The 14,366-nt window shown below is 33.6% G+C and overlaps 1 protein-coding gene across 2 annotated transcripts; it reads right to left on the bottom strand.

Annotated features, from left to right (window-relative positions):
• Positions 1-648: 648 nt before the first annotated feature.
• Positions 649-14,361, bottom strand: LOC106155714 (galactocerebrosidase). 2 transcript variants are annotated; one of them, XM_086999275.1, is made up of 19 exons: positions 13,947-14,361; positions 13,470-13,586; positions 12,825-12,893; positions 12,513-12,576; positions 12,236-12,324; positions 11,586-11,750; positions 6,571-6,609; positions 6,232-6,359; positions 5,866-5,983; positions 5,451-5,488; positions 4,993-5,117; positions 4,631-4,770; positions 4,242-4,328; positions 3,506-3,598; positions 2,998-3,139; positions 2,473-2,653; positions 1,747-1,916; positions 1,438-1,520; positions 649-1,154 (listed from the first exon to the last, which is right to left on the bottom strand). In XM_086999275.1, exons 1-19 carry the CDS (start codon positions 14,100-14,102, stop codon positions 1,008-1,010), a joined length of 2,151 nt encoding a protein of 716 aa, XP_086855401.1. In that variant the 5' UTR covers positions 14,103-14,361; the 3' UTR covers positions 649-1,007. The 2 variants fall into 2 exon arrangements, with proteins under 2 accessions (XP_086855401.1, XP_086855402.1); XM_086999276.1 differs by lacking the exon at positions 13,470-13,586 and having other exon boundaries at positions 13,947-14,359.
• Positions 14,362-14,366: the final 5 nt, after the last annotated feature.

The raw sequence follows: 14,366 nt of genomic DNA on the forward strand, positions 1-14,366 counted from the left end.
AAAATTTGTATAAAAAATATAGTTACCTAAACTGCCCCTCAATCTAACTAGCAAATTTCCAACTTTTAAAAGTTTATGATCATGTTATGACAATACCTCTAAAGTAACTTTTTTTTTTTTTTGCAATACTGCAGTGGCTTGATTATGGTTTTTAGCTTCATATGTTTTAGTAAATATGAATTTTCTAACAATAAAGAATATATATAAAGACGTCATACAGTGTATACAGGTCTATTCACTATTTTGTTGTGTGGTAATAATATAATATATTAGACTATATGTGGATATAACTGGATTTAACTTTTTTCACAATCGGGACATCAAGAAATCACAGATACATGTAATTTACATATTGACTGGACTGATATTAATTTTTTTGCCATTAGCAATACAGAAGATCAATTGAATGTCATTATGAAAATCTGTTTTTATTTTAGAACAAATACGGCTGATAAATTGAAATTGCTAGGACATGATTAATGTGCAAGATTTTATGTGATTTTGTTTGTTAAGTAATGTACAGCTGATATATTAGAAAGTGATACGACATGATTGATGTGCAAGATTTTCTGTGATTTTATGTTTAAGTTATTTTAAACGTTTTTCCAGCTGTAAAATTCAATTAGCAATAAAAAAAGATCCATTAAATGTCATTATGAAAATCTGTTTTTATTTAGAAGAAATACAGTTGATATTTTAGAAATTTCTAGAGCATGATTGATGTGCAATATTTTCTGTGATTTTATCTTTGATAAATACTGTTAAATATTTTATAGCTGGAAATTAAATTAGCAATAAAAGATCTTTTACTGAACATCATCAAACTCTGTATTTATCTAAAACAAATACAGCTGATGTTACAAATAGCTAGGACCTACTTGATGTGCAAAATTATAGTTATGTTGTCCACTCTGAAATAATTTAACCTTTCCTTCTGAATCATGTTTTGTCAATGAACATGTTGATAAAATCCATTATGAAATAATTTAACCCTTCCTTCTGAATCATCATGTTTTGTCAATGAACATGTTGATAAAATCAGCCATTCCAAAATCATTGGTTCCTATGGCAACAAACCCGTAGGCTGAGACAACAGTCTTTAGCTCAAGGTTGAACACATCTTTGCTGTTTAACATGCCCCTCACCTTCTTTCCCTAAATTGATAATTTTTTTTCTGTAAAAACCAGTTTTTAATTTGCTTTATATCTATGACAATCTAAACATGCTGATAAAAATGAGATTCTGATTACCATTACACTAAGCAGTTGAGTTGAAATTCATCCTGGATATTAATTTTACAGTTGAAAAAATGCATCCAAGCTCATGCCATCCTTTTGTAAACATGTCATTTCTAGATACAGCAGCATACATTGGTTTGATGTAAATAACGTTTATTGTAACACTTGTTATTGCTGTATACTATACTATGACACTCACCTGGGCAAAAAGAGACATAGATGTCCAAGTATTAAAATCAATGCTATTTGGAAGAGTTCCGTTTGCATAAACAACTTTTTGGGCTGAAAAAGAAGATAAAAACAAAGTATAATCATTTCATTAATTAAATTTTTTTATTTCATTTAAGTATAATGATTTCAATAATTTATCATTTTTTTCAAAACTATATTTGTTTTTAAAAAAGGGCTTCACAATCACATCTTTTTCTTGCTTGCTATTCTTGTTAATGCTCATACTCAAAATAATGTATGTATTTTTACAGCAAGTCTCAATGAAAAAAAAAATTACCATAATCTGAAGAAAGCAAAAATTTCCTTTCCTCCAGTAGCAACCAGAAGTACAGGCCATTAGAGTACATGGCACTGCATCCCCCACTGCTGACGCGGCTTGCTATAAATACCCCTGAGCTACCATTACTTGCTGGCACTCTACACGTGATTTCTACTCTGACATCTGCCCTGCAACCATCATTTAACTTATAATGATCACTGGATTAAGTGTACCATGTATGTCTTGAAAAAAATTCACAAAGAATGGCAACTGATACGTAATTGTTGTTTTGTAATTATGATAAAATCAAGTACACCTATATCTACTGAACATTTTACAATAAATGAATTGTTATAAAAAGTAATTTTTCATATATTTGGGATGCTTTTATTCAACGAAAAAGATGTAAACATTAATTCGAATGCTCAAGATATTTGCATATCATAGGCATACTCAGGTAGTAAAAAAGAGGTAAGTTATTTCTTAGGAAACTTGACATGTTTTTACCTGTGAGGCATGATATTTCATATCATGATATTTCCACAAGTCCGTGATGTAATCATAACAGGTAAAAACACATTTTATCTCATAAGAAACAGTTTCCTTTTTTACCATCTTAACACAAAAGGCAATATAAACATACTTCATCATACTAAGGAACTGCCTTTTAAAATTTTCTGAATGAAATCAAAACCCATCAATTTCACCAACTCTAGATGTTTAAACGGTGCTTTTTCTCCATACCAAGAGTGGTTTCCTATCACAGCAATGGGCCTGGGCATTCTCTTGGGCAAACAGGTGTCTATGGGAGGCTGAGGTACCACTTGACGTAGCACCTTAGGAATTCCAGGTTCAGAGGAAGACCTGATCTCAAAGGAGCCAGCTTGTGGTGCTAGATTATAAGGTTCACTGAATTCTGCATAGTCTGGAATATGAAAAGGGTACAATAATACAGGGGACAGTGTGACTATACAATGATGTAGCCAGGATTTTGCCAAGGTTGTATAAATTGTAATACAATACTAAATGTGATTGCATGTGACTGTTATAAAGCTCACATATGAATCTATTGAAAAAAATACAGAGAGAGAGAGAGAGAGAGAGAGAGAGAGCGAGAGAGAGAGAGCGAGCGCATAATAAATTAAATCTACTAGAGATTTTGTTACAATATTTTCTTTTTTTTCTTCCATTGTGAGATGTTATTTCTATAATCTCTTTCATAACTCTAGCTGCATGTAAAAAATGTGTCTGAATGAATGCACTCAATACCTTGGAATGTATCTTTATATGGCAAAGGAAATGGAGCAGGTGGGGGAGGAGTGGGGTACTGTCCCTTCCTTCCACTCTTCACTGTGGTTAATGTGATCACAACATTTGGCATGACAGTTAAGCTGAAACTGCCATTCACAACCTAGGCGAAAGAAAACTATAATTTCTTGAACGAGTTGCACAAAGACTTAACACAGCAATAACAGCAATAAAATATTTATATCCCATTATGATATTAAAAGAATTAATGAGAAATATATTTGTAAATTTGAAGAGAAGTTGAACATGGTTATATTTTGTGAGTATTGGACCCTACACCAGATGCAAATGAAAATGTTTATGACATTTGCTCTGGATTGTTACATGAAATAACACTTAGAGTGTCTCCCCCCCCCCCCCCCCCACACACACACACACACACACACACAAACACTAAATAAGAACAATACTATTAATTAACAATTAATAAATTATTGAAAGAACATGTGGGTTAGAGAAGGATACAAACCTTCATTGGTCCCTGATAAATAAAAATGTCACTGTGTCCTCCCTGAGTAAAGTTGAAATGTGAAAACCAGACTTCCAACTCCTGTATTTTAGACTAAAATGAAGAAAATGCAGACAATATTTCACTCAGTTAAAAAAATTAGAAGCAAAATGCTCAGTTAACACAGTGACATATACATAGACAAAAATCCTTCTTAAGCATACTTAGCAATGTTGGAAAGTGGTCTTTCAAATTACATGTAGTACAGTGTATGTACAAAATAATTACGTATAAAACAGTTTTGACTGATGAAATTCAGCATACAAATACAGCTTTACAAAATTGCAATTATTGATGATTCCAAATATATCTGAAATTAATTTAATTGTCTAGTAATTAATACAAAGTTACTACCACCTTACAAAAATACAATACTCTCATATTTTGAACTGATCAGTTTTTTACACCTCAGCTGACATGACTGTGGCTTGGGACAGTGAAATATTAGACAGATTTACTATGATGATGTTAAATTATAATTATACCATATGCACTAACTAAGCCATCACAATATGACAGGGAATATATAGGACTGAGACTGCCATTTAGTGAAAAAGTCAGAAAATATGGTGTGGGACCAAGAGGGACATTAGCGCAAATGATAATTTTGGCTCCCAAAAAGTTGAAAATCAAAGATCAAGTCAAAGTCAGAAAAATCTCATCCCTAAATACATGAATTCAAATCTACTATACTTACAAATGAGCCTTTCAGTGTGAAAGTAACAGTTTGTGGTGCCACTGTGTACTTAGGCATGGGATAAAAACATGGGGCATCATGGGGATCCTAAAACATGGTAAACACTTCAACATTTTAAATTGTCTTAAAGTTCACTTCTTCAAAGAAAAAAAAAGTAATAATAATAAATAAAATAAAAAATAACAATTAATTAATCATATAAACCGTTTACATTTCAAAATCTTACATTTCAAAAAAATTATTCCTTCAAAAAATGAAAAAATAGCAAATTTCATTCCTTAATCAAACATCACTAGCATCACCATTGAGCAAGATATTAATCTTAGCCTCTGGTAAAAATTCAAAATGCAATTGCGGGCCTAATATAACACATCATTGTACAACCATACCATATTCTCTATCACAATGGTCAGCTGAGACCTGTCTGGACTGGTCAGTGCAATATAACTGCCATTGCTGTCCAGATGACCAGAGCCATGACCATGGTCAAGATAGCTCCAGCCAATTTCTGTGAACTGAGTGTAATGAGCTAGAAATAAAAATTTTAACCAATGAAAAAAACAATTTCACAAGAGTTGTCTCATCATCAAAACTCAGCTTTTACTAAAGCGATTTTCAATTATATCGAAACATGAGTCAAAAGATATGTATCTTTATATAAAAGCTGAAATTGTGCGTTGTCACTTTTATACAATACATACAATACAATACAATACAATATAATACTATTTAAAGAGCCAGAAGTTCTTACCACTCATCCAAATAGGAGTATTGACTACATAATATCCTGACCAGGGCTGGTTGGCTGTCATCAGACCAGATCCACTGTAGGGCAAAGCAGCACTGTAACTGGAGATCAGGTTCCATGCAATGGCACTAGAACCAAAATAATTAATTGTGAATTGCCCAGTGTGTCTATACACAGTGCCAGTGTGTCTATACACAACCAATTTCTAAACATCTTCAGATATGGTTCTTTCTTTTTTCATAAGCTACATAGTAAATTTTGGTGTTTATCGGTTACTTGTTAAAATGTTTCCTGAATTTTGTGAGGTTTTCATTTTAGCATAATACTGACTTATACTGAAAAAGTAAAAGAAACAAAAAAAAGAAACTATATTAATATAAATAAAAATAAATATGTATAGCAAGACACAACATAACATTTCAAGTCCCATGAGATACTTTATAACTTAATTTTTAGAATACCTGGTTAGATTTCCATTCACATAGCCTTCATTTAGGACCTGGAATATATAATTTTACATTAACACTTCGAAATCATAAAGAATTCTTTGTATGCTTTATAAAAACTAAGGCTTACTTCAAATCAAAAGCTTTCTTTCAATTTCATCTCACAATTTAATATGTTAATAAAGCTCCCTTATGCACAGTTTACATAAGCATGCACTACACCATTAAAATGGAATAACCATAAGTTCTGGACCTAATATAACCAGAAATTCCTCCTGTGCAAAAAGTCAGAAAAAGAAGAAGGTTAAATCACTCTCTAGACCCACTGGGATGCCTTGCAGGCACAAACATAGCAGATAAGTCAGATATATCAGCAGATTTTTTTATAAATATGCAAAGAAAGAAAGAAAGAGAAGGACTTAAAACTGACCCTGGCCCAGCAGCCTCCACCAGCCAGGTTATTGAAGGCACTGTATTCCTCTGAAGCCCACAGTTTTTTCCCAGTCTTTTGAGCATCTGCCGTAGCCATACTACCAGGATAGTGAGCTCTGTAATACATACATAAAAAACTTTGATATTTTCTTCAAATAATGTTCAGTGTTGTACAAAGAGTCAATTAAAAGCAAGTTATTTGAACATGCTCCTCTATCAATTAACTTCATGAATGAAAGATTCTTAAAATTAAATAAATTGAAGTAATTAAGCAACCTTAAAAGTACAGCTTTCATTCTAAAAGGGAATAGGAGTGGTGACAACGGGTGTTACACAGAGAAACAAGTAATGATAGTCATCTTACCCCAAAATACTGACTGCGTTTGCCAAATCAGGATCTTTCAAGACATCAGACGCTATTCCCCAACCACCATCAGCAGCCACAATCTGAGTATGACTAAATCCTTGATTGTCCAGAGACATTCGTAGCATCTGAAGATTCACAGAAACAAAAGACAAAAACATGTTTTTAAAGAATATTTTTTGTCTGAGACCATTTTTGTTCAGCTTTTAGTGTGCTAAAGCATAGGACCTTCCATTCGATTTCTATGGTATGTGATTTTAAGAATATTACGAAACTGATTTAATTCTACCAGTGCTGATAATATAGTTTGCAGAAAAGAAAATGAACCCATAGCATTACCTTGATGTAGTCTATATCATAGCTTCTTTCATTCCAAATCTATACAAGTATAAAAGAAGTATATTATTACAAAAATGTTTTGTTTTTATAACTAGAGGATCAGAGAGGCGATACCGCCTCCGAATATTGTACCACCAGCTGGAGCAAGCGCATTCGTATAGACCCCCACATACACAAAATAAGGGACACAGCCACCAGTCTTATGCTTGACAAGCTATAAAAATGCAATCAACAAGAATTTTCAAAATACGCAAAAAATATATATAACTTAAAATGGTACAATCAAAGTTAAGTTCATCGTAAGGTAGGTCAAAGGTCAATTTCAAGGTCGCAGTAAATTGCCAGTATATGACTTCCTATTCAACTTCAATAGTAACTATGGACCTATCTCTGCCATGTTTGGAGTTAAAAGAGAAAGAAATTAGCAGAGTTCAGTTCATGATTATAAGTAGGTCAAAGGTCAATTTGAAGGTCACATATAGATTGCCAGTATATGACTTCCTATTCAAGTCCAATAGTAACTACGGACCTATCTCAGCCAGTTTTGGAGATAAAAGGAAACCAAAATTTGCAAAGTTCAGTTCATGGTGAAAAGTAGGTCAAAGGTCAATTTCAAGGTCACAGTAAGATTGCCAGTATATGACTTCCTATTCAAGTCCAATAGAAACTACGGACCTATCTCTGCCAGTTTTGGAGATAAAAGGGAAGCAAAATTTGCAATGTTCAGTTCATGGTGAAAAGTAGGTCAAAGGTCAATTTTAAGGTCACATTTAGATTGCCAGTATATGACTTCCTATTCAAGTTCAATAGTAACTATGGACCTATCTCTGCCAGTTTTGGAGACAAAAGGGAAGCAAAATTTGCAAAGTTCAGTTCATGGTGAAAAGTAGGTCAAAGGTCAATTTTAAGGTCACATTTAGATTGCCAGTATATGACTTCCTATTCAAGTTCAATAGTAACTATGGACCTATCTCTGACAGTTTTGGAGATAAAAGGGAAGAAAAATTTGCAAAGTTCAGTTCATGGTGAAAAGTAGGTCAAAGGTCAATTTTAAGGTCACATATAGATTGCCAGTATATGACTTCCTATTCAAGTTCAATAGTAACTATGGACCTATCTCTGCCAGTTTTGGAGATAAAAGGGAAGAAAAATTTGCAAAGTTCAGTTCATGGTGAAAAGTAGGTCAAAGGTCAATTTTAAGGTCACATATAGATTGCCAGTATATGACTTCCTATTCAAGTTCAATAGTAACTATGGACCTATCTCTGCCAGTTTTGGAGACAAAAGGGAAGCAAAATTTGCAAAGTTCAGTTCATGGTGAAAAGTAGGTCAAAGGTCAATTTTAAGGTCACATTCATATTGCCAGTATATGACTTCCTATTCAAGTTCAATAGTAACTATGGACCTATCTCCGCCAGTTTTGGAGATAAAAGGAAAGCAAAATTTGCAAAGTTCAGTTCATGGTGAAAAGTAGGTCAAAGGTCAATTTTAAGGTCACATTTATATTGCCAGTATATGACTTCCTATTCAACTTCAATAGTAACTATGGACCTATCTCTGCCAGGTTTGGAGTTAAAAGAGAAAGAAATTGGCAGAGTTCAGTTCATGATTATAAGTAGGTCAAAGGTCAATTTGAAGGTCACATATAGATTGCCAGTATATGACTTCCTATTCAAGTCCAATAGTAACTACGGACCTATCTCAGCCAGTTTTGGAGATAAAAGGAAACCAAAATTTGCAAAATTCAGTTCATGGTGAAAAGTAGGTCAAAGGTCAATTTCAAGGTCACAGTAAGATTGCCAGTATATGACTTCCTATTCAAGTCCAATAGAAACTACGGACCTATCTCTGCCAGTTTTGGAGATAAAAGGGAAGCAAAATTTGCAATGTTCAGTTCATGGTGAAAAGTAGGTCAAAGGTCAATTTTAAGGTCACATTTAGATTGCCAGTATATGACTTCCTATTCAAGTTCAATAGTAACTATGGACCTATCTCTGCCAGTTTTGGAGACAAAAGGGAAGCAAAATTTGCAAAGTTCAGTTCATGGTGAAAAGTAGGTCAAAGGTCAATTTTAAGGTCACATTTAGATTGCCAGTATATGACTTCCTATTCAAGTTCAATAGTAACTATGGACCTATCTCTGACAGTTTTGGAGATAAAAGGAAAGCAAAATTTGCAAAGTACAGTTCATGGTGAAAAGTAGGTCAAAGGTCAATTTTAAGGTCACATTTATATTGCCAGTATATGACTTCCTATTCAAGTTCAATAGTAACTATGGACCTATCTCTGCCAGTTTTGGAGATATAAGGGACTAAATGTTATAATTTTGGAGTTACCATAATGTGCCTTAAATTTCGTACAGAAAAAATTAATTAAAATAAAGAAAATGTCATTTTGGTCAAAATTCTTGAAATAAGAGGTGCTCTGAAGTTTCAGAAGTTCAAGTTTGATGAAATAATGTCATTTTTGAACACAAGTTGTCTGCTTTGCCAAGCCTTATGTTTTATTTTTCCAGAGATCAAAATTTATTATCCATTACCGTACTGCACATTTTGCTTTTACCACCAATATGTACTTTTTGATACAGCGTAACTCGAAAACCGTATGGAATACAAAAAAACCGAGACCACCTCCAGTATTGGGCTTTACATGCAAAGTTCAGTTCATGGTGAAAAGTAGGTCAAAGGTCAATTTTAAGGTCACATTTATATTGCCAGTATATGACTTCCTATTCAAGTTCAATAGTAACTATGGACCTATCTCTGCCAGTTTTGGAGATAAAAGGGAAGAAAAGTTTGCAAAGTTCAGTTCATGGTGAAAAGTAGGTCAAAGGTCAATTTTAAGGGCACATTTAGATTGCCAGTATATGACTTCCTATTCAAGTTCAATAGTAACTACGGACCTATCTCTGCCAGTTTTGGAGATAAAACGGAAGCAAAATTTGCAAAGTTCAGTTCATGGTGAAAAGTAGGTCAAAGGTCAATTTTAAGGTCACATATAGATTGCCAGTATATGACTTCCTATTCAAGTTCAATAGTAACTATGGACCTATCTCTGCCAGTTTTGGAGATAAAAGGGAAGAAAAATTTGCAAAGTTCAGTTCATGGTGAAAAGTAGGTCAAAGGTCAATTTTAAGGTCACATATAGATTGCCAGTATATGACTTCCTATTCAAGTTCAATAGTAACTATGGACCTATCTCTGCCAGTTTTGGAGATAAAAGGGAAGCAAAATTTGCAAAGTTCAGTTCATGGTGAAAAGTAGGTCAAAGGTCAATTTTAAGGTCACATTTAGATTGCCAGTATATGACTTCCTATTCAAGTTCAATAGTAACTACGGACCTATCTCAGCCAGTTTTGGAGATAAAAGGAAAGCAAAATTTGCAAAGTTCAGTTCATGGTGAAAAGTAGGTCAAAGGTCAATTTTAAGGTCACATTTAGATTGCCAGTATATGACTTCCTATACAAGTTCAATAGTAACTATGGACCTATCTCTGACAGTTTTGGAGATAAAAGGGAAGAAAAATTTGCAAAGTTCAGTTCATGGTGAAAAGTAGGTCAAAGGTCAATTTTAAGGTCACATAAAGATTGCCAGTATATGACTTCCTATTCAAGTTCAATAGTAACTATGGACCTATCTCTGCCAGTTTTGGAGATAAAAGGGAAGAAAAATTTGCAAAGTTCAGTTCATGGTGAAAAGTAGGTCAAAGGTCAATTTTAAGGTCACATATAGATTGCCAGTATATGACTTCCTATTCAACTTCAATAGTAACTGTAGACCTATCTCTGCCAGTTTTGGAGATATAAGGGACTAAATGTTATAATTTTGGAGTTACCATAATGTGCCTTAAATTTCGTACAGAAAAAATTAATTAAAATAAAGAAAATGTCATTTTGGTCAAAATTCTTGAAATAGGAGGTGCTCTGAAGTTTCAGAAGTTCAAATTTGATGAAATAATGTCATTTTTGAACACAAGTTGTCTGCTTTGCCAAGCCTTATGTTTTATTTTTCCAGAGTTCAAAATTTATTATCCATTACCGTACTGCACATTTTGCTTTTACCACCAATATGTACTTTTTGATACAGCGTAACTCGAAAACCGTATGGAATACAAAAAAACCGAGACCACCTCCAGTGTTGGGCTTTACATGCTCTACAAAATGCAAAAAAGAATGGGTCTCTAGCATTAACGGTTCCCGAATTAGAGACAGTTTTCAGTTTCGGTATCTTATGGCCGCTACTCCCGTGAAAATGCACCGATTGACCCCAAATTCATGGAGATGAAAGATGACCTGAAGGGTAACACTTTCCAATAATATTATTGGTTAAGTCTGTGTGGTGTCTGAATAACAGGGCAAAAAAATTTTTTTTCGTAAAAAATTTCATTTTTTTGAAAATTTTGGCCCATTTGACCTTGAAGTAAAGGTCAAAGGTCAAATCCAAGGGTATATTTGAAATCTACACATATGACTTTTGGAAAGCCGTCTATAGAAATTTTTCCCATAACTCCTTCCGTAGGGTAGATAATTAGCATTTAATTTTGCCATTTTTAGACAAGGGTGCATTGCAATGAGTGCCACACCCAGACCCCAATACCGACAAAGCCCAAATTTTACGTGGAACGAGTTGAGATTATAGGTGACCTAAATCCATGAGATGGGTATGGGGGGCCTTACCGTCTAGGAGGAGAAGCGGTAACGGTAGCCGTCCGGCGGAGCCGGCGGAACGATCCGGACGAGACCGAAACCATGTGTACCGCCAGCGCTAACGCTGGTGGTACAATTATTAATAATAAAAATAAAAAAATAATAAATAGAAAACTGAACCACTTATATTCAATGGGCAATAAATTGCAAAACTTAAATATCCAACACAAAAATGCACACACACACAGTGGACTTTGACATATTACTTTATAATTGGAATTATCGTTTATACTGAACAAATCTCATAGAGTGGAATTTAACCTATGTGCATGTATGAATGACAGAAAAGTAAATAAATAAATATCAATACCCCAATATAATCAATCTGCAAATTGTGCACTTTTGCTGCTCCCTTGATCCAGGAAGTTATATAGTACACAAGTTTCTCTCTCATAGCATATGGATTGAATGTTCCATTTCCTAACCAGCCAGGGAACACCCAGGGAAGACCATATAGCTTTATGTTGGGATTTCTCTGAAATATTCGTGAATATGACTTAATTATAGAAAAACCAAAATTAATAATAAATGACAGACCAAACCTGGGCTTTTTTTCACATAGAGCAGTTAACTTAAGCAATACAGTCATTAAGTGTAAAATTTAAGAGGTCTTCACATGTATACATGCTACTGGGCTTTACTTTTGTTCCTACTGTTTAGCTACTGTTTAGTGCCGAAGGCTAAAACCTAAAAATATGCATAATATTCATCTAACCAAGAGCTATGAAAGTGTATGGTATGACCTCTAATATTTCATCAAGTGCCAGACACTTTTATTGGGGAGTAACTAATTATACTTAAATAAGTTAATTTCACCTTGAAAACCAGGTCAATGGCCCTATAATCACTGTCTCTTGATAAGAAAAATATAATATTCATGTCTTACATAAATCATTTACAAAGCTTTTAAAAGTATACTCTCTCAAAGATAATTCAATTAAAACCTAAAAAATATTTCACCTTCTTAGCCTCCTTCATCATCCACCATTCATATCCTCTCTGGAAGCTGACATCTTCTTCTGTGTGCATGTGAGATGACTCCACACCATCTGAATTAATATATGGATTAAAATATACAATCAGTAATCAGTATTATAAAATTACCCACTAATTTACATGTTATACATATATACCACAACAATACATGCGTAAGTTGCTAAAAAGCTAATTAGATACTGAAATTTTCAAATTAACCAGGGGACACTTTGTGTAATTTGTAAAAGCATTGTACATGTACCTGTACTTTGTGAATCACCTCCAATTTCTACTTTTAATATTTGAAGGGAAGCGCCAAAATTGGGCTGAAATGATCATTCAAGGATTATAATATATACAAAGCCGTATCTGATGAAATGAGAAAAAATTATTGATCACAATATATATTTAATGCTTACAACAGCTACCTTCCTGATCCTGAGTTAATTTCAGTTTGTGTTTAATTTCAATACATTTCATAGGTAGAGTGGACAAGATTTCAATAAATTATATTTAAATGATTTCTATCAAAAACTTATTGATGGGATTGGATTTGTATCAGATAAAAACTCACCTTAAATAAAAAATCTAGCACCTGGTTTCTCTGAGCCTCTGGGTAATTAACCAAAAGCTTTGATGTAGCCTGAAAGGCAGCAGATTTCATGTTAAAACTTAACTTTGACAACTCAGCAATATTTTTTTCTTATAGATTTTATAGGATTTTCTTTAAAATAAAATTTAAAAAATAAGAGATAAAAAATATTAATTAACCAACAAAATCTTTTGCACAAACTTCTTAGGAACTGTAGACTTGTGCAAATTATAAGATCAGCCATTATAATATTGTCATTTCAAAACTGAAACTATGAAATTCTTTTGATTGTAAATACATTAGAGTTTGTTCAACTATACCGTTCTTGGAATTTATTTGCTTTTTATTGAAAAATGGAACAAATATATATTAAGTATTTGAAAAATATAAAGTACTGGAAAAATAAAAATGCAATAAAATAAGAATGATAATTCATCAATAGAATAAAAATAATGATTTTACAAAAATTGTAGTCGAGAATTGCATGCTAAATTTCATTCATGCAGTGGAATAAAAAGTGCCCAGAAAAATTTCTAATAATACCTACAACTGTATTTCAGACTTATAGTCAAAGCAAAAGCCCTTCACCCAATACAGATCATAATTAATATTCATATGTGTACTTACACCTGCACTTAATCCCCCAATCCCATCAAAATACCTCCCAAGTTCATATGAATCATCTACAGTAATTTTCTGGTGGTCATTTGGCATTCCACCATCAACTGCCCAACAATTCCGAGGCTAAAATAATCATATTGTTATGATTTTTAAAATTATTGTCTGTGTTCAATGCTGCTAATTAAAGTGGGGGCTGGGGTTGCCTCAGTTTTTCGGCCTCGCATACTAGGTTCTTACCGGTGGGTATGCCTAAACTTGCATTAAATCTGAAAACTGAGGAAATGCAAGTACCTATAACCATAGAAGTACATGTACTGTAGAGTACTTCTATGCTATAACCTTGTAACATGTATAAGGCCTAATAACGAGGCAATCATATTCAATCACTCTGACATCTTTGGGAAATAAGAGAAGAATGATGGATGATTAAAAAAACATTCTGGCAGTGCACTGTCATGAAATAAGCCAAGACCTGAAACTTACTCCTCCTCCACTTATTGCCCCGATACCATCAAAATTTCTTCCCACTCCATACGAGTCGTCTACGTTGACTTTTTGAAGAGCACATTGTGCTCTACTTAGAATAAGCCCTGGGAAAGCCAATAAAACAAAGAAATTATATGCATGTCCCATTTCCATCGGTTTCACTTATGATGTACTTGTAGCATCATACTGGTAGCATTATCAAGCTAGCACATAAACATTCAAGTGGTCAAAAAAATTTCGGTCATGTGTTTATGAGTGTTTAACGACTGGTTCCACGCCCGCTTCCTCGGAAACTAGCAAGATCTTTCTAGTTCAATCGTTTCTAAAATGAAATACGAGCACAAAGGATGCATGTGTCTTTTGTTGAAGAAGAAACCACTGCAAAATTCAACCGTTTAGCAATGAGACACCAGGGCC

This window comes from Lingula anatina, chromosome 1 (genome assembly GCF_051362555.1).
Source record: "Lingula anatina isolate TDL-2025a chromosome 1, LinAna3.0, whole genome shotgun sequence".
NCBI lineage: Eukaryota > Metazoa > Brachiopoda > Lingulata > Lingulida > Lingulidae > Lingula > Lingula anatina.

Excerpts from the sequence above, each read along its gene's own strand:
- LOC106155714 (XM_086999275.1), bottom strand. The coding sequence starts at position 14,102 with ATGGAAATGGGACATGCATATAATTTCTTTGTTTTATTGGCTTTCCCA. Across the intron at positions 1,917-2,472 it reads GTGATAGGAAACCACTCTTG|GGCAGATGTCAGAGTAGAAA; the intron begins GTATGGAGAAAA and ends TGATGGTTGCAG. Across the intron at positions 1,521-1,746 it reads TTTGCTTTCTTCAGATTATG|CCCAAAAAGTTGTTTATGCA; the intron begins GTAATTTTTTTT and ends CTTCTTTTTCAG.